The sequence below is a fragment of the Apis mellifera genome, linkage group LG6 (genome assembly GCF_003254395.2).
Source record: "Apis mellifera strain DH4 linkage group LG6, Amel_HAv3.1, whole genome shotgun sequence".
Taxonomy (NCBI): Eukaryota; Metazoa; Arthropoda; class Insecta; order Hymenoptera; family Apidae; genus Apis; species Apis mellifera.
The window spans coordinates 9,621,021-9,644,724 of NC_037643.1; the positions used below are offsets into that span (position 1 = coordinate 9,621,021).

The 23,704-nt window shown below is 42.8% G+C and overlaps 1 protein-coding gene across 3 annotated transcripts in view; it reads left to right on the plus strand.

Annotated features, from left to right (window-relative positions):
- Window positions 1-23,704, plus strand: part of LOC408884 (transcription factor Sox-13) — a 148,767-nt gene that overhangs the window by 102,096 nt on the left and 22,967 nt on the right. For all 3 annotated transcript variants that reach the window (XM_016912656.2, XM_392414.7, XM_026441575.1), the window contains exon 3: window positions 5,850-6,069. In XM_016912656.2, coding sequence (XP_016768145.2) covers window positions 5,850-6,069 — 220 coding nt within the window. The remainder of the gene's footprint in view (window positions 1-5,849; window positions 6,070-23,704) is intronic.

Here is a 23,704-nt window from a genome sequence, read left to right on the forward strand (position 1 = left end):
CCCCCCCCCTCTGTATCGACAGCGGTGAATAACAACGCGAACCGCTTAAATTTGGCCCCGCGAGTGGGCCACAAAAGCGTCCATTGTTCGTGGAACGACAAGATCCACAGATTCGAGTCGTAAACTCGGCTCTTCGTTACCGAACCGAGAGAGATCCATCCGTGAAATACAAAGAGGAGCGTGCGTAAAGGAAGTCGTCGGGAGCGAGGGCCGAGGGCAAAAAAACAAGGGGTCCACAGTGAGAGAAGAGACTGAAAATATCCGACTTCTCGGCTCCGGGACAAAGAAACGCGTCCATGGAGAGGACGATAAGAAATCGGACGAGTCGACGTTTCATCCTGGACTATGGACTGCTGCCATGCCTCTCTTCGCCATGCCTCCATCTTCGCGGCGGCCTAAAAAACGAGTTCGAGAGGACCAAGTGTCACTGCTTGATTTTAATGATGAAACGGATCGAAAGATGGATGGAGGAGGAATCGTATGTCGTTATATCGATGTAATTGCTTCAACAAGGGAAAGTTTTTGCTCGTATTTCATAAGTTTTCCATACATTAGCTTCTTTTTCCTTTAATAATTGTATGGAATAAATGAGAGATTGATCGATTTAAATTTTGACGCTTTGTCTCGTTCGAGAATCGGTAAAAATCTCTCTTATTATTAATAATCGATCGAGAAGAAAATCTAGTAAAATGTAAAAAAACGTACGTAATTTTTGAAAGATTTAATTTATCGTTTGAACGTTTATTGTTGTATATTTCTATTTCCAAATCTTCATATTTTCATCACGTGTATTGAAATCACTGACACAAAAAAAAATACCACAAAAATGATATATATTCAACGTTCTCTGATCGATTATTTATAAATCTTACTTATGATTTATAACCTTCCTTTAATTATAAAAAAATCGAATCTAGCGAAGATGAATGATAATTCTACAAAAACTGTATCTAATTTGTTTACCTTAACATAAATTACGATTTCTTATCTCTCATTTTTCTTCTTACTTCTTCAACTACAATCGACGTGTTCGTGCAACCCGAACTGAAAAAAAAAAAATACCTATCGCAGAGCAAATATCCATAAACATCGCCCTGAAACCTGAAAATTATTCATCCTGTTACGGGGAAGGGGGGAGAGGAAAATCGTGGAGAGAAAGAGGACAAGTGAAAAGAGCGAAATTCATCGCGGACGGGACGGTTGTGTGTAAGTTATCGCGGACAAAGTCGATATCGCACGGTCACGTAATAATAATTGCTCCGTGTAATCAGTCCCTGGATGAATGAATTGATTCTTTGTATCGGCGCTGAGACGCCCTGATACGTTTTTCCGTCTCCGTTCAACATCACAATGTATAATGCGATGCGTCGGGGATACAAAGTGAAGATTATCCCCGCACGTGGCTAATTATGGATCTCGAGTCCATCTCGATCGATGATTGCCCCAACGTGATCTCACCCAACGGTTTCCTTCTTAAGAAACTTATTGTATACGCAAGCTACTTCTTTCTTTCTCTCCAATACTTTATCGCATAATGTATCGAATCGATTAACGATTGATTAATGATAAAATGTATTTGTTAAATGGCGTCTCTTAATAAATACGGAATTCTATATTTATACATCGGTTCGATGGAAGGGAAGAAAAATTTTTCTTACTCTAAATTGCGGAGAGATCTCATCTTTGAAATCGTATCGAAGCGCGTTAACCTACATGTACGTGAGAAGAACACTTTGCAAGAATTTTCTTAATTTTGAAGCAAATTCCAATAAAAAAAGAAAAGAAATAGCATCACAACCATGGACACCTCGATCGAGGGGAAAAATTGATTAAACTCGTGACGAGGCACGATCCAGAAAAAGAGAGAATTATCAGCCAAATATTCGTTCTATAATTTTCGCGTTTCCCCTCCCCGGAGGCAGAAAATCGAGGAGGGAATGATTGAAACAAAACTGTCGAGCGGGATCCTCTCCGACTGGTAACATCTCGGACTGGTAACGTGGAAGAATGCGATCCCGGGTGGCGGGTTGTAACCATTGAAAGCGAACCGGTGAACTTGGCAAGCGCGCGGGAGAGGACGGAATCGTGCCAGGCTGGTCGCTGCCCACACGCCGCGTGCTTATCGGGGCCAAAATTCTTCCAAAATTCAGCCAACTGTGCGACAACTCGCACTTACGTGACGTTCAACCCGCGTTTTTGGAACGCGTTCAATTCTGGACATGACCCCCCCCTTGAATAGAAATACACGGTCGTGATTTTTAATGATCGGGGGCAGAAGGGAAGAAATTGCACATTTCGTGTCTTGATTGATTATTTTGTTCTTCTTGTAGGGGAAAGGATAATCGAGGTTCCATGGATATTGGCAGCGTTGAATTTTAATTTGCATTTCCTAGAATTATTCGAAGATTATTTTGAAATTACCGTCCCCGTTACAGGTCGATTAACAAGGAAAATATATCGCGTATATATGGAGAATGGAACGAGGATGGAATTGGATGGAATTGGGATTTTGGTTGAATTTTTAATTTATTTATTTACTTTTTGCCTACTTTTTTGTTCTCGCTTCGATGAAAATATAGATCGCGTGTATAAAAATAGTTATGGTATAACGAATTTTTAGGTCGATCGAGGCGAGGATTCTAAAAGGGAAGTGTAGATGATCAATGTTCGTTTGTTCGATAACAAGAGCGTTGCTATTTTGTAATCATTCTCTGCTTAGATACTCGGCAATGGCTTTTCAAACTAAATCAAACAACACTGGCATTATTCGCCGGGCGAAGCGGATCGCAGCTGCTATACCGTGAATCATTAAATCGTGAAAAGAAATGAGAGATTGCCAATAGGCAATAAATTCGTTATACTTCCTTTACAATTTAGCTTCTCTCACATTTGATATTAAATTCAATGGTTAAAGAAAGTTTGAATGAAATAGTGTTATATCAACGTGTATATATATATATATATATATATAAAGGTTCAATGTGTGAGTGTTTAATAATCGACAAATGGAAGGGAAAAATGTAAGAAATGGAGGATGGAGACTCACGAAATACATTATATTTATTGAATAACATTATTGAATAATCAAATAAAACTTGATTAATAGTCGGAATGAATGGAACTGTGAGAATATAGAATAAAGATAAGCAGTATCGTACGTGTGTCTAAAATTGTTTGAAATCAAATTGACAAAGATAGATTATTAACATTTATACGTAAATGCAATTATAAAATAATATCTTAATAGTATTTTAATATATAAATACCGAAAATCGAGAAATTCGAGAGATTCCTAATTCGATTCGACGATTAATTTATAAAAGTACGCATACTCTCCACGAATAGTGACGCGGGTGGAATTAAAACGGGCGCGCCGCGTTTAAAAAATCCGTACATTATTATTATTACACGTTCCACTTTTGATACTAATACTCCGCTTGCCAACTTCCACCATACGTGTCGCCCGTTTCCAAACGTTTAAACGATATAAACCGGAGGATACACGTCGTGGATAAATGTATTCGTCAATTTCAATGCTGAACGTACGTCTCCAAATTCGAAATTATAAAACAACAAGAAACGATAATTACAACAAGTGTGGAGAAAGAAACAAAATCAAAAAATGTTTAATCTTATTCATTTCAATTCTTTCTCGTATGATCTATAGATGAGAATAATCCTTCAATAATTAATATTGTGGCTCTGTCAATTTTTTCAAAATTAATTTTTTCAATCGATGAAAGGTGTCGTGTACAACAATGTCCTCTTATTTCAAAAAAAAAGGGAATGGATCAAGAGAATTTGCGTAAAATGAGATACATAAACAGGAATAGAAAAGATACAAAAGAGAATATCGGGATATCGGGTGCGTTAAGGGTGGAAGAGTTCGAATACGATGGCCAATGAAAATTCCGGGAACGAAATTAACGCGCCCTCTCCTCTTATCGTTCATTCAGCTTCAGCTGGATGACCTTATTTTTAACCGCGCGTTCGCCAAAAATAACAGTATGTCGCAAAATTGGCGTGACAAAAGGAGCAACACGGGTGATACGGTCTATTTTTGGTGAGCCGGAAAGGCTAAATCCTACGGACTACGTGCACGTCGAGGGTGGGGGTGGGGTGGGGGGAGGGGATGATAATAGGGACAGAATGAGCCTTTTGTTGCCTGATACCGAGGTCAACAGGCGCGAATAGAATCTTGTAGCCGGCCATCGAGCGTTATTATCGGTCGTGAAAGAAAGCTACGCACAGCAAGGGTCTTTCATATGCCGCGCGAGGATAAAGGGACGCGTCTCTCTCTCTCTCTCTCTCTCTATTTCATTTTCGATCAGCAACGACGATTCGAATTGAAAAATTTCAGATATTTCTAAATGAGATGTTTAAATCCTTTGTTTATCCCCGCCTCGATCGCCAAGATCGTGTTCGATATATACATTATTTTTGAATTTTAGCGATAACGGAAGCGAAGTTTGTGTGTACGTGCGTGTGCACTCGCTCGTTTGAAATAAAAAATTCAAGATTTAAAGGGTAGATAGATGTATATATATATATTCCTTGCCACGCGGTAAGGAATACTTTAATACGGTCATATTAAAAAAGTTAAACTTATTATGGAAGCTTATAATATCTTACTATGTTTATTAAATATTCTGTATTTTTAATTATACTTTTGAATTTTAAAATTTCTGGCTCGATCACTCCGTACGCAACTTGACGCGCCACGTTCATAATTAATTTTAAAATTCTCTCTTCCTCAAAAATCGCATCCTATCCTTATTCTATTCCATCATCATTAATCGGGAACAGGAAAAAGAAAAAGAAAAACAACAGGAAATTTCTCATCCGACAAATTCATCCGCAAACATTATAATTAATACATCCAGAGAAAGAGAGGAAAGAAAACCATCATCCCCTCTTTCATACCAAAAATATATCATTCGACCATTCACTCTCCATCTCCATCCATACCTGAATTTTCGCCCGGAAGGTTTGAAAAAACGGTATTTTAAAATTCGACCGTCCCTTTAACCGTTGACCCCGTAAGAAAACGCCATGTAACGATACACCGGAGAGAGGAGAGAAGCCTCATATTATTGCCCCAGATCCGGAAGCCGCGCTTCTTTCAATCCTCTCTCTCCCTCTCCCTCTCTCGTCCTTATCCTCGTCGTTTTTCGCGATGTCCTTCACTTCGCATCTCGGTGTATTCTCGTTGGTCGGAGCCCATCGCTCCACCACCGGGTTGCGCACAATGGGTCCGGGTATCACTTATTCGTGGTCCATTTTCCCCGGTATAAAAGAGGAATGGAACGAGAGCTCCGGGCGTAGACGAGGAGGGCACTTTGGAGGGAGGGAGGGGAAGGGAAGGGAAGAAACCGGTGCTGCGAAGAAGAACGGAGAAAGAGAAAAAGAAAGAGAGAAAGAGAGAAGGAGAAAGAGCGGCTGGAGAGGAAGGAGGAGGGGAAGGAGAAGAGCGAGAGCACCCCATCACGGCGGCAAACACTCGGGCTACCGTGATTGCGCGGCCGCGACCCTATCTATTATTCACCTGGCTCCCGGCCCTATGTACGCGGACCACTATCCCATTCCAGAGGCTGGAGCCACTGGAAACTCTTGCTCGCACGCGAATAGCCCCGTACGTGGTCGATCTGCTACCTGCTGCCTTCTATTCCTCTCTCTCTTTCTTTCTTTCTCTATGCGGCATCTCGTTTCCATTTCTCCTTCCTTGTCTTTTTTACTTTCTTCTTCTTCTTTCTCTTTCCATTTTGGAAACGGAGGAGAGGGAAGAGAAAGGCCCGGCTCGTAACGAATAAAGCGTAATTGACCGTGGTCTGTGATGGTGTTCGTTGCAGCGGAGGCGTCGCCAGCGTGGCGAACAGCGTGCCACCCTCGCCCCCGGCATCTGGCAGGATGCAGAACACGGATGGACAAGTGCAGCAGGATGGCGCGTCGGCCTTGCACAGGGTCTTCTGCGCGGAGAGCTTCGCGGAGAAGGAGCGCAGGCTATCCGAGATGATCCTGCAGCTGCAGCTGCTCAGGGAACAATTGCTGCAACAGCAAGATCAGTCGAAGGTAGGAGATTTTTCTTATTTCGTTATTTTTCTTTCTTTTTTTTGGTTCATTTAGAGGAGAATAAGACGAGAGTGGCGAGAAATGTAATGAATTTGGCGAGTTTCTATAAAGGGGGTAGTTATTTGGTTTTGTTCACAGACTACTATATTGAAGCTACACAGTTTATAGAAATTAAATTTAAGGGTAGAATATAATTGTTGGGCAATTTATGTGGATAATAATGTATATGAATACTTAATTGGGAATTTAATTTTTCCTTCGTTCTTTGGATATTTTTCCCCAATATTCGTAAGACATACGTAACGAGACAGGAACGGTTATAAAAGAGAGAAATTTTCTATTTGAAATCCAAATACGAAACCAAACGTCTTGCGTATCCCTCTTCTCGAACGACAACACTTCTCGACTCACTTCATTTACCTGTTTCGAACGGATCGATTTTACGCGGGTCATGGATCCCGGCATCAGCCGCCACGGTCTGGGATTATTTTCGGCTTGTAATCGAGGCCAGCAGAGAAATTGATTGTCTGAGACACACAGGTTTGGCAAAGCTAATATCGCCGATACAAAATTCAAACGACACCCGTGATGGGTTCTAACGACGCCCGCGTATTACGCGAGATTTATCGATCGGGGGCGAAGAAAGAGGAGGAGGAGGAGGAGGAGGAGGGGAAGACGAACCCTCTAAATTTACGTATTGGCGGGATTTGCCGAGAGAATCGGAGGAAAAGTGGCTATCAATAGCCGATAATTTGTCTCGTTACTATTAAGCCGTTCCAACTCGCCTCTGGTGTTACCACGTTGACATTTATTTCTCGCGGGACCCGTTAATCCGTTGCTGATCTAACGTCGTATCGTTCCGGCCGGCCATTCCGACTCGTTCTGGTAGCGCGCTATTTAATTAGCATAAACCGCGCGGTATAACGTGTTATCGATGAAAATCGTGAGAGTTGTTGCCGCGTTAGACGTTCGTGTTCAAAAATAATAAGGATAAGTTATTGAAGAGGGGGAAGAGTTAAATCATAGCCGTTTTGAAACGAGACGAATGAGAAATGTTGTCGCGCGATGACGATAAGCACGAATACGATTGGACTGTCGAAATATTGGTTGGCCGCCACGCGGTCGAGGATATCGAAATGCGATGAAACTTATATAGTGTATGATTGAAATGGCCGATACGAGGGCGTGCGGAAATTATTGAGGCGATAAAGTGAATCGTGTTCTTTGATATTATCGCGGTAATAGAAGTCAACGTTTGTCAAAGTTTGTAATGGATGCCCACGTCCTGTCCACGGTCAGAGATGTCTCGATTTATTATTAATTTCAATAAATCGTAATATATGCGAAATGGAATCTCTAATTTTTTTTTTATTGTTAGCATAGTTGTCCAATATCCTGCGATAGAATTAAAAAAATTCTCTTATCGAATTGATAAATGAATACGAATTTCAGAGAGTTTAAAAATTATGATTCGTAGGTAAGAAAAAAATCATGATTAACGTAACGGAACAAACATGATAGTTACAAATGAATATATCTTGTCTAATAATACACCTTGCTTTACATCTGAAAAAAAAAGGAAAAAGGAAAAGAAAAGAGAAAGAAAAGAAAAAAGTCAGTGACTCGTTTCTCTCCTTGTTCCGAGGTTAAACAAATATACAAGTTGCGTTACAAGTTGGTCCAATTAAATCTTAGAAAGCGATCGTGTAATTAAATTTAATTATATTCTCTTACTGTTTCGCTAAACGGGATTATTAGCCTCGCGCGACGTGGAAGGATGGACACGTTTCAGTGAACCACTAACGAAAGAACGGGCCGATAAGAATCGGTTGGGGATATTTTTAACAACGATTCGCGTGCAGTTTGCGGGTTTAATCAGTAATTATATAGACTATGGCGATATCGGGAGTGAAATCGCTGCCAGTAAAATTAAATTTGAAGATGGAAAAAAAAATGAAAAGAATTTTTGTTACCTTAATGAATAGGAAGGGTGTATTAATCATTGTTCTGAATTATGTCCTGAACCGGGATTTATTTGTTACCTTGGCGATAATAAAATTTGGAAAAATTTTAAGAGACGAGAAAATTTTCTTTACGATTCGTTTCGAAGGAACATTACTCGTGTTTAATTTCCAATATTTTTAAGAATCGCTCGCGTGAAAGTTGCGGAGGAGATACTTCGAATGAAATTTTGCCCCTTTTATACATTGCATTTTTTTATTTCAAAAAAAGAAAAGAAAAAAAAAGGATATATTATATTACGTAAATAAACCTAGATAATTTTCATTTCTCTTTAACGTGTAAAATAAAATGAGCATGCAGCTTCGATGGAAAAAAACTTCTTTAAGGATAAAAGAAATAATACGGACGTAGCAATCTGTATAAACTGTCAGACGCGTAATCGAGTGATCATTTCAACTTTAACGATTTTTTTTTTCTTTTTTAATAAAAGAAGTTAAAAAATAACGTGCATAATTATATAAATAGATCGTAATATCAGAATAGAATGATCGCCGATCATGCTAATGTATTTATATTATTCTTCGATAATGCGTGTTATTTTTCATTGGAAAATCCTTCGAACCTCGATATAAAATCTCTTACTTAATAAAACTCTCGAGTTTTGCATCGAAGAAACGCCGTTATATATCCACAATGCATCTTTACATTCTTACATTACATATCCACGTACGATAAAATTAATTTTTAAAATCCTCTCACATAACTGATACATTCGCAGTGCTTACTGATTCCTACGTCGCACGTTTGAAATTATCACGTTCCTCAGAATGCCAATCGTACCCCAGAATTCTGCTATTCATCCATCAGAACGGAGTGGCGGAGATCTCGCATCGTCATCGCGCTTACGCGATCGAGGACGTGAAATTCTCGAGGACAATGCTCGATTCGATAGACAAGATCCTATCTACCATCTATCCTTATCGACGATCGGCTAGATTGGCCATCCGCGACCCGAAAAACCTGTGGGTCATCGCGTGGAGGCTCGCGGGAGAAAAGAGCCGGCGAGAGAAACCTGTCTGCCCGCAAAAATGCGAGCGCGTGCAGATAATACCCGACAGTATTACCGTTATTATGCCAGTCATTTACGTGTTGCACACGCACGCACGCACGCACGAACGCACGCCCTTCCACCCCTCGCCCCGCTAAATTCACCCCGAGGCGGGACGATGAACACGCTTTTAAGCAAACACGCTCGCCGTGTGGCGTGGCGTGGCGTGGCATCTCTCCTGGATTACCTGGAACGGTCTCACGTGGGATCACCTGGTAGCTGGAAGCGTGTCGGGAGAGTAGAGAGAGGTTGATGGGCAGTGACACGATGGGGTCGATGATAGATTTTCAATTGACGGTTGTGGCCTGGGGAGAGGTGGAAGGGGAGAGGAGATGATAAGGCTTCTTCGTTACTCGTTGATGACGTTAATGACGGCCATCCGGTGAATCGATCGCGAGTAGATTGGATCTCCCTTCCCGCTTTTTATTCTTCTTCTTCTTCTTCCCTCCCCTCCCTTCCCAGTTTTGGTTGATGTTTCTTTAGCTAAAATCGCTAAAAATCTCTCTCCCTCGAACAAATTTTCCTTTTTTTTTTCTTGATAATCCCAGAATTATCGAAAGAAGCTCGATGAGACGAAGAGAAAGAGGAACATCCTTGTTGGCCGGAAACCGCGTCGCAGTTGGCCCGGGGCGGCGTCGCCTCCGCTGATCCTCCGCTTTGGCGTCGCGTTTTCTCGCGGCGCTGTTCGCGAAGGGTGGAGAACGTTTTCTCGTCGGCCATTTCATCGGCACCGAGTGAAAACGCGTTTGTCGGCGGCGTTTGCGCAGCCAGCCGCCCGCCTCGAGAGTTGGCCGACGTTAAAACGGAAGTGCGACCGTGAAGGAAAGGTGGAGGAGAGGAGGAGGAGGAGGAGGTTGGTTGGTGTTGGGTCGTGGAGTCGGGTCGAAAACAGGGGGAGGGGACCGAGATGGCACGAAACGAGTGCACGGTGGTAGGAAAGAATGAGATGCCAAGGAGAGAGAGAAAGAGAGAAAGAGAGACGCAGAAGAGAGAGAGAGAGAGAGAACGTAGGAGGAAGGCGGTAGTCTGAGCGTTCTCCTCCTCTCGGATCCCGGAGGGCGTATAGTAATGTTCGAGTTGGCAGACTCGGGGTCGAGTGGGGATCTCCCTCTCCTCTGTCCCCCTCTCTCTTCCCCTCGATCTCTCTCTCTCTCTCTCATCCTCCCTCCCTCTCCTTCTCTCTCTCTCACCTTTTCCACCTGTTATGCGACTCTCCTGTGCCATGCTGCATTGGCAGCACAGGTGTGCGGCCACGTAGGTACTCGAAAGCGCACACCACCTTCCCAACGGCTACACCTTTCGACCTTTCTCTTCCTTCTCTCTCAACCTGCACGCGCTCTCCCTCTCCCTCTCCCTCTCTCTCGCTGTGCATCCTCCTCGACTCCTTTCCACAGGAGGTCTCCTCTTCCTTTCCTTTTCTTCTTCTCTTTTCTTCCTCCCTCCCTTCCCTTTCCCCTTCGCGTTAAGAATTCCGCGTCTCGCTTCTTCTTGGACGAGCCAGCTCTCTCCCTCTCCTTCTCTCTCTCGTTCGGGGAGAGGAACAGGGAGAACGGAGCGATCGGAGCGTGGGCGGCGAGAGCACTTCTCGTTCCTCTTCCCGGAGGCGCCTCCGCGGACCTACCTTTGCCCGTACACCTGTGCAGGAGCATATTGTCACGCCCAGTGGCTCGGGCGTGATGCGGCCAAGGTGCACCGCTCCCGACGATCGCTACTCTTTTATTTACAACCCCTACGACTCGCCCAAATGACGCGCGTGACTCTTTGAATATGTATATATGTGTGTGTGTGTGTATGGATTGGAACAAAGATGTGGTGCACGTTTATGCACGTTTAAGTTTTCATGGGATGGGAGGAGAAGTGGGAGAGAGGGTATGACTTGGAGAGACGAAGGGATAGGATTATATTGTATTCAGATAGAATTTATATATTTTTACGTGATAGGTATAGACTCTTTTTTTTTTTTTTAGGTTTTATAAGGTTTTTAATGGTATTTTAATATTCTTGGAGTTTGGTATTTTGGAAATTGTGGAAATTGAAGCAATTACGTGGGCAAAGATATCGTTGGTTGATTGGGGGATATATTATACAGCGGATTGATTAAATTTTTATCGCGTTTTCTTTCGATCTTTTAATATAGACGGATTATGAATAAATGAATAAATGAATAAGTGAAGAGTCGAATGACATTAAGTATATATATTTATCAATGAAGAATCTGTAATAATATCGTATAAAATATCGTATTAGACTGTTATTATATATATATATATATTGGATATATAATTTTTATATTAAAACGAGTTTGTTATTTTTAGATTTTCTTGCAAATAGTTTTAGAGAGAGAAAAGAAACTGCGAATCGAAGATAATTATCCAATAAGTGAAATAATTTCCTGTGAAACTTCTCTCAACATTTCAATTAGGATAAGATTCCGAAATACCAATAATCCCTTTCGTGCCAGCGAAAATTTATTTCTCAGGAACGGCAAGTTTAAAAAAAAAGGAAGAAAAAATACCGAGAAATATAGTATCCCATTCTAGAATTAATTTACATCTCACGTTCGAGTCGTTATCATACACCTTATATCGAAAAAGTACAAACCTGTGCAGATTCTTATCGTTCCCGGCGAACCTGTTAAGACCACTAGAACTACCAAACCTGCCGTCAAATCGACAAGTTTCAGATCTTACGCGTTTTCAATCATTGAAGACACGCAGATGCTCTTAGCAAAACAAACGGTAACTTTTATTGGAATAGAAACATAATTATATATATATATATATACTCAATCTAATCTATTTTCATATGGTGTATTCGGATCAACGCGTCGAATTTGCACAATTCTCTCCATTTGTAAATATTCCCTTTCTGGAGATGGAATCTTTGAATCTTTAAGGATGGAAACGGTTCCAGTCGGTGGTGAACGTATCCTCGATAAGGATACTCGAAACGATTCAGCGATTCGGATTCATTCATAGGTGTTCTCATTCAACGATCTCGCGACTTATCTTCTTACAAAAGAAGATCCGGTCGGACACGTACGACCTTCCTCGTATACCGATATTTGATGACTCTCCACGAAATTGCGGCAGGTGAGCGTGAAATTTCTGCAGTGCCATCCGAACGTCCCGTCTGCCACTATCAGCGGTTAAAATTGAATTCTTCAAACTCGCAAAACCGCACTCCTGCCATTTTTTTTCCCCTTTTTTTTCGCAAAAACGTATGACACGTTCGCGCAATAGAAATATTCTTTGTTTCATATAAATTGACAGCGTCGCGATTGTTTTCATTTTGAAGTAGAATAGAAGAAGAATTCGTAATTTTGTTCGTCCGTTTGCTTTCGATGATTTTTGGTAAAATTTGATTCGATATTTTGAATCATAAGTATTATATTTTAATCTTTAATATCTCGAGCCATTAAATTATTCCATTCATTATTTTTAACGAAATGCGATTCAATTTTGAATAATTTTATTATAAAAATTCATAGAAATTAAAAAAAACCGTCGATGTGTAATTCGTGCGAAGCATTCGCATAGGCTATTCTCGGTTATTTCGCCTCGAAAAGTTGAGCACTTAGTCGGGGAATAAATGCGATTAATACACGATAGTCGTTGAATCGAATAATCTTGAATGAATTAACGGACTAGAATATTCATCCGATAACTAAAAAAAAAAAAACCCCATTTGATATCCATCATAAATTTCGCCTTTACCCTTCCACCTAATCCAAAAAAAAAAAAAGAAATCATCGCAGACACGACGAACCTTTCGAAACTAATTGAAAAAAAAAACAAATAATCATCCTCTTCCATTATCTTCCATTCCAAAAAACAAAAAAAAAAAACAAAAACAAAATCCCTCGTAGTCTCAAGTAACCGAAGAAAAGCTGGAAGCTACGTTCATCACGGCGCATTTCCGCCCGACCGTTCCGTTATTACACGCTTACAGCGTAATCTACAAAGAACGGGCGGGAATCATGAACGAGAACGGGAAAACAAACGCGAGATACGCACGCACGTACGAAGGAAGAGCGAGAGAAGCTCGATACGTACAAGCTGCGAATGCCGGGTTAGAATCGTGGAACAAGAAGAGGGGGAGATGGGTGAGGGGTGGTGTGTATGGCGTGCGGTGTTTGGCCGGTCAACGAGAGAGGCCAGGGGCGCTTGTGCGTATGTCCATACGTTTGTCCATTTGCGTATCGGTCGGCGCTTTATGGGAATTAGCGGCGTATTGTGGGTCGCCGGTGGGCGGTCTGTGTGCACCGGTGCACGAGAAGCGTCCACGGGAACGGCCGCCACTCCCGGTGGCCGCCGACGGGAGGTTTGCAGCGGCGCATACACCCGTGGGGGATGACGGTCGAGGGGGGGAAGGACGGGTATGTCGGCGGGCAGGTAGGAAAGGGAGAGGAAACGCGTAGACGCGCGGAGGAACGAGGACAAAACGAGGGTAAAACAGAGGGGACAGAGGCGTCCGGGAATGGGGATGATTCTCCATCTCTCCTTCCTTTCCTCCGGTTTCCCTTTCTACTCTGTTCTCTCTCTCTCTCTCTTCGTCCATCTATCCGCCTCTGTCTTTGTGTATATGGGTGTTTGTATCGCTGTTTGTCAATATACGAGCGATATGATCACCAAGTATAATCACCGGCGGATCGGAGAGCGTCGAGCTCTCTGTCAATAGAATGCTACTTTGTGATCCCCGGACCCCGCCACCGTTCCGACCGCTTATATATTGTATCAAACGTATCCGCGCGTTTCCGCTTCTCTCTCTCTCTGTTTCTCTCTCTCTCTCTGGAAAATGCCGCCGCTCGTGAAATCCGTATCGACCGACAATACAACGTTCGCGGGACGCCGTTGGTCAGCCGCGCAAAAATGCTCTATCCCTGTATATGTACCAGGTATCTCACAGGTATATCCACCACTGTCCTGGTAATATCGAACAAAACCGCCCCCCTCTCCTTTTCTCTCCGGGGGTGGCGCGTTTTTTGTTCTCCGCCAATATGGTGATTCGTCGTCTCGTCCTTTATCATCGATACGTATAAATGTGTACACCTCTTTCGAAAGCTTCGCTATCTTGATATTTCCTTTGTTTTCGGATTTTCCCATTGTTTTAATGGGTGAATGGGGACGCGCTCTTTGATGCCGTCGACTTTCCAATACGCGGTGGATTACGTTTGATTTACGCGTGCACGTGGATGTAATTTTTGTAGTGCAATTGAATCGGTGAAGGGGTTCCGGTCGATTCGATGGATGGAACAGCGCGTTTCGCGCTGTTTATAATAGTTTTTTTCACAGGGATGAAAGGGAGTTGTAAAAAAGAAAATTTCTCTACACTTTTATCTCCGCGATTGAACCGTAACGCTTTCTTCGTCGAACCTCGTAACGTAAGGATCGAAAAGAATCTTAAGACAATAGAAAAAAAAAAAGAAAAGGAAAAGAAAAAGAAGCATTCGTTTCCCGGAAACAAAATGGCATTCGTGTCTCTTCGAGGGGCCAGCGAAGCGTACGTCATCGCGTGATTTCGTATCTTGAATTCGTCGCGTGCGGCACGCCGCCTAAACGGGGGCTAAACGAACGTACCCTTTTTTTCTCTCTCCCAGTATGCAGTCCTCCTCCTCCTCCTCCCTTCCTCGCTCTTTTTTCCCGCGCTTATCCGATTCACCAAGCCTCTCTCTTCCAGATAGGGACGCTCCTCTCTCTCTCTCTCTCTCTCTGTTTCTCGCGGAAAGAAGAGGGAAACGGGTTGGTTGACAGAAGAGAGGGTCGGTCGTGCTCTGTCGTGCTCGACTCGACGTGTATCTTTTCGAGCGATCAAAGAATTATCGCAGTGGAGCGGCAACCCGACGGTGTTTGCCGTTTGATCGCGAGGCAACGACGCGTGAGTTTGCGCGTTACCTGCCGCGGGAGACGAGCAAACCGCTCCGCTCGGCTCCGCTCCGCTCCGCTCTGCCCTGTGCCGTGCGAATGAGCGCGCGGGCACAGTGTATATGTATCACGGGTAACGCGTTAACGCATTTTAACCCGAGCCTACACCGACGTTTCTTCTCGCTCCTCTTCTCTCTTTTCTCTCTCCTCTCCCCTCTTTCTCTCGGTCTCCTCCCCCCTACTCCTCCTCTCTTTGTATCTCCTTTGCACCGTATCGCGGCTCTCTCCACTCGTCCTCCTCGCGTTCCACCCTCTGGCCACCCTTTTGCCAGGCTCATACATCGAATATCTCTTGCAGAGGACCCGAGGTCGGGTCCGCTGCCCTCGTCATGTCGTACTAATGCATGTAATTGCAGCTAACCTCATTAAACCCGCCGACTGATGCCACTCGCTCAAATTGCGCCCCCGCTCCCCCCCCCCCCCTCCCTCCCTATATCCCGCGTCTGTCGCGTTCGCTCCTTTCCACAATTTATATCCCCCCACCCCGCCGGATGTCTCTCTGTTTCGACCGACTCTTCGTTTCGTTATATATCCACGCCGCTTCTCTCCACGATTCTCTTCCATGTTTTTATCCCCTGCCTTTTCCTCTACCCCTCCCACTCTTCCTGTCGTTTTATCCTGTCTGCGTTTCAGCGTTTTCTGTTTGCTTCCCTCTCCCTCCTCCTCTCTTCTGGAAACCGAGAATTCGAACATATGACCTGTACTTGGCTGACTTTCGGTTCGCCACTCTTCACGAACGCTTGTTTTTTTCTGTTTCTTTTTTTTCTGTTTCCGTCAATCGTTTTCGAATTTCTTTTAACGTTTCTCGATGATCGATTTGAGAAGACGTCTCGATTCTCGAAATTCGAAGACGTTCGAGAAGATTCGTGTGCACAAATCGTCTTTTAATTAGCGATTCCGTTTGGCATTAATATATATATATAGTTACATCGAGTTAGTTTAGTCTTTGCAAGTGTAAACACGGTATAATATATTTATAATAGAAATGTAACGACGCGTTAAAACCGGAGGATTTCCCGTTAAATAAATGATCAAGTTTCGGAAGGTAACTAAGCTGTGCGAGTTAAAGCTCAGCATTCCGAATAACAGGCTAATTTCTTACGTAAACACATATATTAATTATTATCTCCAACTATTACCTGCTCCTTAAATTCCCCTTGTAATTTTATCCCACTCGTTAAAACTTAAAATAAGTATATCATATCAAATATAGAATGCACATCCAATATATCCAAAATATCCCAATTATAATATTCAATTCATAGAAGCAAAACAAACCCCATTCTTCTTCCCCTCCCCATTCAATCTTACTCGCAAAAGATGGATTTTAGGACAAAAATTTTCATTGGCGATACGAAAACGCGAAGAGAGAAAACAATTCCACTCTCTCCTTGTTTTCGCGTGTAAATCGGAACGTAGCCACATTCCGACATCCTACGCCCCCTCCTCCCTTAAATATCTCTTCTCTAAATAACACTCGCGTACGCAAACACTCGTTGAGAATGGTCGAACGAACACCGGTCGGGACAGACGTGTGCCCGACGCGTTTTAATCGCGGGGCGATATATCGGGAGGCGGCTACCCCCATGGAATAGAGTTACTGCTTGAAAAACGGTGTACGTATTGATCCGGTGTACGTAGGCCACCCCCTCCCCCCGGAAGGAGGGGAGGGGAAGGGGGAGGGTATCACTTGTAAAATGTACCGAGTCAATTTCGAACATTATGAAACCCAATATATCGGCCGCGAATATTGAAACCGATATACACGCACACGCGTTTGCATCGGCCGGGGCGAAATCTGGCGAGCATCGAGCGCCGCTCGAATTCCCGTCATCGTTCCCTATTCAAAAGCGCCTCGATCGAATTACTTCTGCGGCCCGTAACCCGTTCATTCTCCGGCCTTCGGATGCCTCGCCGATACGCGATGGCAGGGGAGAGGGAGAGGGAGAGGGAGAGAGGGCCTGTGCACGCGCGTCGTGTCGCGTCCACGGACGTTTCCGCGGAGAGGTGGGTCCGGGAGCGGAAGTGGCGATTTCGGCTTTCGGCTCACGCAAACGCCGACGTTGCAATTGATGCCCGGTCACGTAGATTTATTTCATTAGCCCTCCCTTTCTGAACTAGGTAATAGATGATATATATATAGTAATCGGGGTATTGCGTGGAGAGGAGAAAGTAGAGACTTAGAGATTTTCCTCCCCCCGTTTATGGAAATCGAAATCGAAAGGTTTAATTTTAATTTCGATGATTCGAAAAGAAAATTTTTAGAGGATCTGGAATCGGTGATCTCTCACGAATATCATCATTATGCGTGGTTCGATTTCCTCTTCATATTCATGAAATTCGAATAATATTCTTACTTTAAAGATTGTTATACAAGAGAAACAATCGAGTTAATTTTCTTCTAGAAGATCTAACGAAGAAAGATCAGTGATCTCTCACGAATATCATCATTATGCGTGGTTCGATTTCCTCTTCATATTCATGAAGTTCGAATAATATTCGAATTCTTACTTTAAAGATAATTCTTACTCAATTCTTACTCAATATTCTTACTTTAAAGATTGTTATATAAACGGGAGAATCAATCGAATTAATTTCTTTCTAGAAGATTTAAGAAAGAAAGGTTCGAAAGTGCGTATAATATTATATATTCCGGATGCTCGATGGAGTTTCTCGTTTCCCTTTGACACGCGTTTATATACACTCGTATATATGTATATATATATATATATTTAAGAGTGTTCCTAATCGCGAGGTAGGAGGAGGACGTTTCCGGCGGGGCAGTATCGCCCGCTACGTACAGCGTTAATTACAAAACACTTATGTCGAACGGACGTCTTAACGCGTGGAAGGTGGAAGAGGAGGAGGGGGAGGAGGTTCCGCTTGTGTTAAGGGTGAAGGCGTCGCCAGTAGTGCATGCACGACGACGTCGTCTGGACCACTTGGCGCTCGCATTACGGACCCCTTTCTACTTGGTACTCTTCCTTCCGTTGAAGGAAGGCAGCTGGCGGGGGCAGCTGGCTTCCTCCTTCAACCACCGCATCCGATTTTCTGGAGGAAGAAAATGAACTCTCATATAATTATTTTCCTCATTAACATTGTAGCCCATTGTTCCGACCTCGATTGAGAGAGGGGCATAGTCTTGCACTCCGCGCGGTATTTTAATTACATTCCTATGTGCACCCAGGCCTCAACTCAAAGGCGATCCGTTCCGCCATTGTACTCTCTCGCGTACTTTCTTCTTCCCTTCTTTATTCCCTCCTCTCCACCCTCGAAACAACCGCGGAATCATCCGATAATAATTTTTTGTTGTCTCGTTAAGAGACAATCCTTTATTCCTTCTCGCTTCTCCCTCTCTCTTTCTCTCTCTCTTTCTTTCTCTCTCTATCTTTCTTCACCGAAATGTTTCTAAATTGGAGAGAATGAGCAATGGATTGATCTTTCTAGAAGAAATCGAAGAATAATAATACGATCGATATTTTAATCAGTTTTCAATTTTATCACGTACTACGTCGAGAATGTAATTACAAACGTGTATCGATGCGCGAGAAAGTGATAATAATAATAATATGTTATGGGTATAACGATGGAAAAAGAAGAAATGACGAGATGAAACTCGATCGCCCGTTAAAATTCGAACGAATAAAAATTTCTCTCGAGGGAATACCAGAACTGTCAGACGCATCTTTTTGATCAGGATCGCGTACCGGTGGTAATGAATTCTTTGATACACCGTATTAAGCCGCGGGCGAGGCTGTTAATTTCGACGGGTGCACATTCTTCCAAGTGACTCCTTAGATCGTTAGCATTCGAATACGCGTCAAAAATAATAACACGGCCTTTAAGCTAAATTACACGTGCTTCCAATTACGAGTATTATTCACGCACGATATTCACTCCTTCGCCTCTCCTTCTCGCACCCGTTCCACGCCCGATTCAACGAAACGAAACGAAACGAAACAAGCACGGGCCCGCAAGGATTTTATAATTTTCCCCGGGAAAAGTATGTTTCGTCTGTCACACGCTCTTAATTATCGACTCTATCGTAATAAACAAACTATTAAACAACGACCGTGATGCGACTGCGAGATGAAGAAAAAAAAAAAAAAAGGAAAAAGAGGAGACGAAGGGTTCGAGTCGAAGAAGAGGCTTCGTCGTCAATTATAAAATTTTCCACGCTTTCCTCTCTTCTCTCCTCTTTCTCCTTTCCTCTCCACCAAAAAAAAAAAAAGAAGAGAGAAATAATCGTTGTATCCGCTCCTCGCGAAATAATGGAACGAAGAGTTCGTGAAAATCTGGTACAATGTATCCGTGCTTGCGCCATTACCACGCCATTTCCATTATTCCTCGGTGAACCAACTTTTCTTCTGCGTTTTCTTTTCTCCTCTTCCTTTTTTCTTTCTTTCTTTCTTTCTTTCTTTCTTCCTTTCTTTCTCTTCATCCGATTGAAAGGAAAAAGGGAATATTACGAGCCTCTGCAGTCGTCTCGACAGTCTTATCTAGCGCGTCCCCATACTCGCGACACGGATTGTTAACTGAATCCGGCAGCCGGCATTGTTTCAACCACCGAGAGAGTCCCGAGCACAACAGTGCTCCATTGTATTATATCCAGCCGCGTTCGTTCATTCAGCTTTTTCTTCCTCTTCGACGCTCGTTTTTTTTTTTTTTGCCCCCCCTTTTCGTTGTTTTTTCTTTTTTTTTTAAACAGCAGGTGGCCTGGGATTCTCAGTTTCAGTGACAATTTTCCACCCTTGTTGGGAAAAGTCTCGATACGATTGCAGATGATTGGGTTAAATTAAAATTAGCATCGAAAAGATCCAAGTATAAAACCTTGAAAAACTTCGATTTCTAGAAATTTCTCCATTTCCAAAAATTAACACGTCTATATAAATTTGAGAGTTTAATTCTCCGATCTTTCTCAAGTTCAAAGAATAATAATCTGAAATATTAAAGAAAAATATCGATCTCGTAGAGCGACCTTGAAACGAAAATTTGCCAAATTTGACGAGGAGTTGGCTCGGCCACGCCAACCCCTTTGATCAAGACGAGACCATTGCCGAGTGTAACGCTGCCTCTTCCTCTTTCCGAGTGAATGGGACCGTTGCACGCCGGATATTTTCGTGTCTGGGCATCGTTTATCGAGGATATCGGTCGGTTTCCTTGGATGATGCGGCAGCCTGCTAGCCGCAAGTACACCGTCGTCGTGGCGGCGGCGACGGATAATGCGTGTTTCGGCCGCGGTGCCGAGAATAGTTCAAAGTAAATAGCATGCCGTGAGTGGTGCCCTCTAATCTTCCTCTTCTTTTTCTTCTTCTTCCTCCTCCTCTTCTTCTCCTTCCCCTTCCCCTCCTCCTCCTCCTCCTTCTTACCACGGGGGATATTCTGATTGCATTATGACCCACCACGGCCAGATACCACTTCTCCAAAGGGATATTCGAGCGGAGGCTGATGTAACGTACTTACACGCGCCGTGTACACCGCGAGGCTACCAAGAACGATGATAGCGGAACCTGGGATGATCGTCTGTTGTGCAATGGAAACCAAGATCTTTACGAGATATCACGTTGTAATTTTTCGAATCGGATCGAAACGATCTTTTTTTAAATTTCACGATCTTTATTCTTTTTGATGGCGTAGAAAATGAGTTGTAATTGTATCGAGTTTATCGAAAGTTAGTATTATTTCGTACAAGTTGCATTTAATGATTTTATCTCTCTGTTTTTCTATTTTATCATATTCGATATTCAAACGATTGTTCTTCTGTGCGTGATGAACAACGTTCCACTATGGAAGAATCGCGCGAGAGATATTTTAAAGATATAATCTGTGGCTATGACTGAAAGAGTTTGGAGAGGGGAGGAGGGATTATACGTAGCATAACGCAAATGATAAATAGGCTAATAATAAAACAGATCCATTTGCTAATGCTCTCTTTAGATCCTAGAAATTCTCTATCTAAAACTCTCTCTTTAGATCCTCACTCGTCGCTCACTGTTCCTGTTCCCTTAAGAACCTTCCCGTATATTTCATACAAACGTAATTTATACGTGCTTTTAATTAACACATTGATACTCTATGAACGAGATTCGCAAATTTTCTCTCTTACGTGTTACGTAATTATAATTCTTCTTCATTCTTTAATTATTTCTTATTATTAAGAGAAATTCAACGATTTATATATCCACATATCCGTGTAACATATTAAAAATTTATCTTCACGGGGAATAAAATTTTCGCGACAAATCGAAAATTTATTCTCCGCTTCAATGGTTCCGTTGAAAAACTTGCCAACAGTTCTATGCTTGCGCGAGATTTCTAAGCCTACTTTCTAAACCTAAATTTCCAAGATGGCCGACACCCACGCCTAGCTCTCTCGAGTTCAGTTCTCGCAAAATACCTGATTATACTCCTTTTCCATGATCGTGGAAGAAGATCAGTTCTCGAATTCTTCTCGAATACGAAAAAAGAAAGAAAAAATTAAATAAATAAATAAATAACTCGTTGTTTAAAAACACTCTCGCGTTTAATAATATCCTCGCGAGGAGCCGAGAAAAAAAAACGAAAACCAAAAAAGAAAAAAAAGAATCGCGAGATCCTGTTTGTTAATTAATGCCGGTTGTTCCAGCGCGAACAGAGAAATCCAGAGAGTTGAATTTATCGGTTTGAGGGGAAAGAAAAATCACCATCGACGCATAGTACGGATACCTTTATTCGGCCTTACAAGATCCGCGAGCAGACATTTCATACGCTCGTTGCCACGGGATATAATATATCGCGGCCGGTTGCAAGGTTAACGCGGATGCGATTAAAGTAATCGGCCGTGGAATCGATAAGGCGTGGCTTATTTAGGAAGTGATAATTGTAATATTTATGCGAGGTTGTGTATTGCGGACAACACGGGTCGTTAACGTTCCCGGTTAAATATCACTTAGTTGCTAAACCAGCTCAGGCCCCTCTTATCTCCGCCGATAAAATATTTCCGGAATTATTATTGATCGGGGCAAAAAGTGTAGTATTCATATTCCGTGAAATTTGGAACACAATTAGGGGGAACTTATGATAAATAATAAATCGAGAGCTATTACTTATATATATATATATCTATTATATAGATTTTTCTTTTTTCTTAAAATTCATTTACAAAAAAGGAATAAACGAATTTATCTTAGCTCGTGTGTACGAATCCTTAAGAAAAAATTTTCTCGTATAAATAAATAATAGCGTCAGAGTGGAAAGAAAGTGTGTAGACAAGTCGTGGAAAGTTGTATATAAATACAGCGTTGAAATTAATAAGCGTGATAAGCTAATCTGCTACATTGCTTTGATTAATTATATTTTTTTTTTTTCTTTTACGAGTAGTAAAACTCATTTTCTCCCGTATCGATATATTATCAACGTTGTTTCACGCAATTATATTATCGATATCTAATATTAAACGCTTGTATATAGTACACTCTTTTTTTAAATAACTTTATAACAAATCGTACATCGCGAACTCCTCCACTTGTGCAGTGCCAGTTCTTCGGATTAGAAACACCCTGTAATCGCCACGTATAATATTCCTTTCTCATCTACAACCCCTTTCTCTTCCCCTAATTAACATACTACGCTCCAATCGGTGGGCCGCCCAGATTGGAAACACCCTGTACAAACTACAACGTTTGCAAACGTTCTAGAATGAAATGGAAGTAGGTACTGGGCGGGCATTGAGTGCGGTTATACTTGTAACTTGGACGGCGACCCCGGGGGAAACCGCGAGAGCGCGGCGCGGTAGTAAGAATTCCAGTGTGCGCGGATGTGAATGAGCCCCGCAGCTGCTACATTCCTGTGTGCCATCGCCGGGACCCGCGCCGTTTTTCTTTTATTTACGTTCCTCCTTCAATATTTTAGCCGAACCATCGCGCGCGCGCACAGAGAAAGAGAGAGAGAGAGAGAATGGCCGGCGTCAGATTTTTACTCGGCCCGCGTCCAAATCCTCGCTTCCTTCCTTCGCCCCCTCGTCGAGCAAATTTTTCGTCGGCCTCGTTCGTCGTTCGCGGAGGAACAAACACCAAACCCTCCCCTCGCGAAAGGCACCGCTAATCGTTTTAAACGCGATCGACAATCTCGATATCGCTCGAATGTATACCAAGAGGGCAACGAGAATGTTGGCGATTTAACAGATCGGGCAATATTTGTTGAACAGCGAGGACACCGGCTGGCCAGTTCCGGCCAGGGAGCTCTGGTTCTTCCTCCCGTTCCTTCTTCTCCTCCTCTCGTTTTCGAAACGCTAAAATTACCTGGATGCTCGAATAGTTGGGGCCGTGTTTTAATTGTGAATCGACGAGGATCGAGAAAGTGAGGAAGGATGATTTCGACAGAAGTAGTTTTGGAAATGATTAGTTTAAGCTAAATTATCATCATCATCGATTCTGGTTGATCGAGAGAGCGAGAGGATTGTCGCGAGGAAAGAATTGAGGTTAAAAAAATTCGGGTTTAAATATCACGTTTCTCGACGCGAAGAGGAGGTCGGGCAACATTTAGGATTCTGTTGGACGATCCGTCCCACAAATCATTGGAAGATCCAGTTGTCGCAAGAATTCGAGCGAGGCCGACATCTCGAACTCGTTAACCGGATCTCCGAGTCACATTGTGTGCCTCG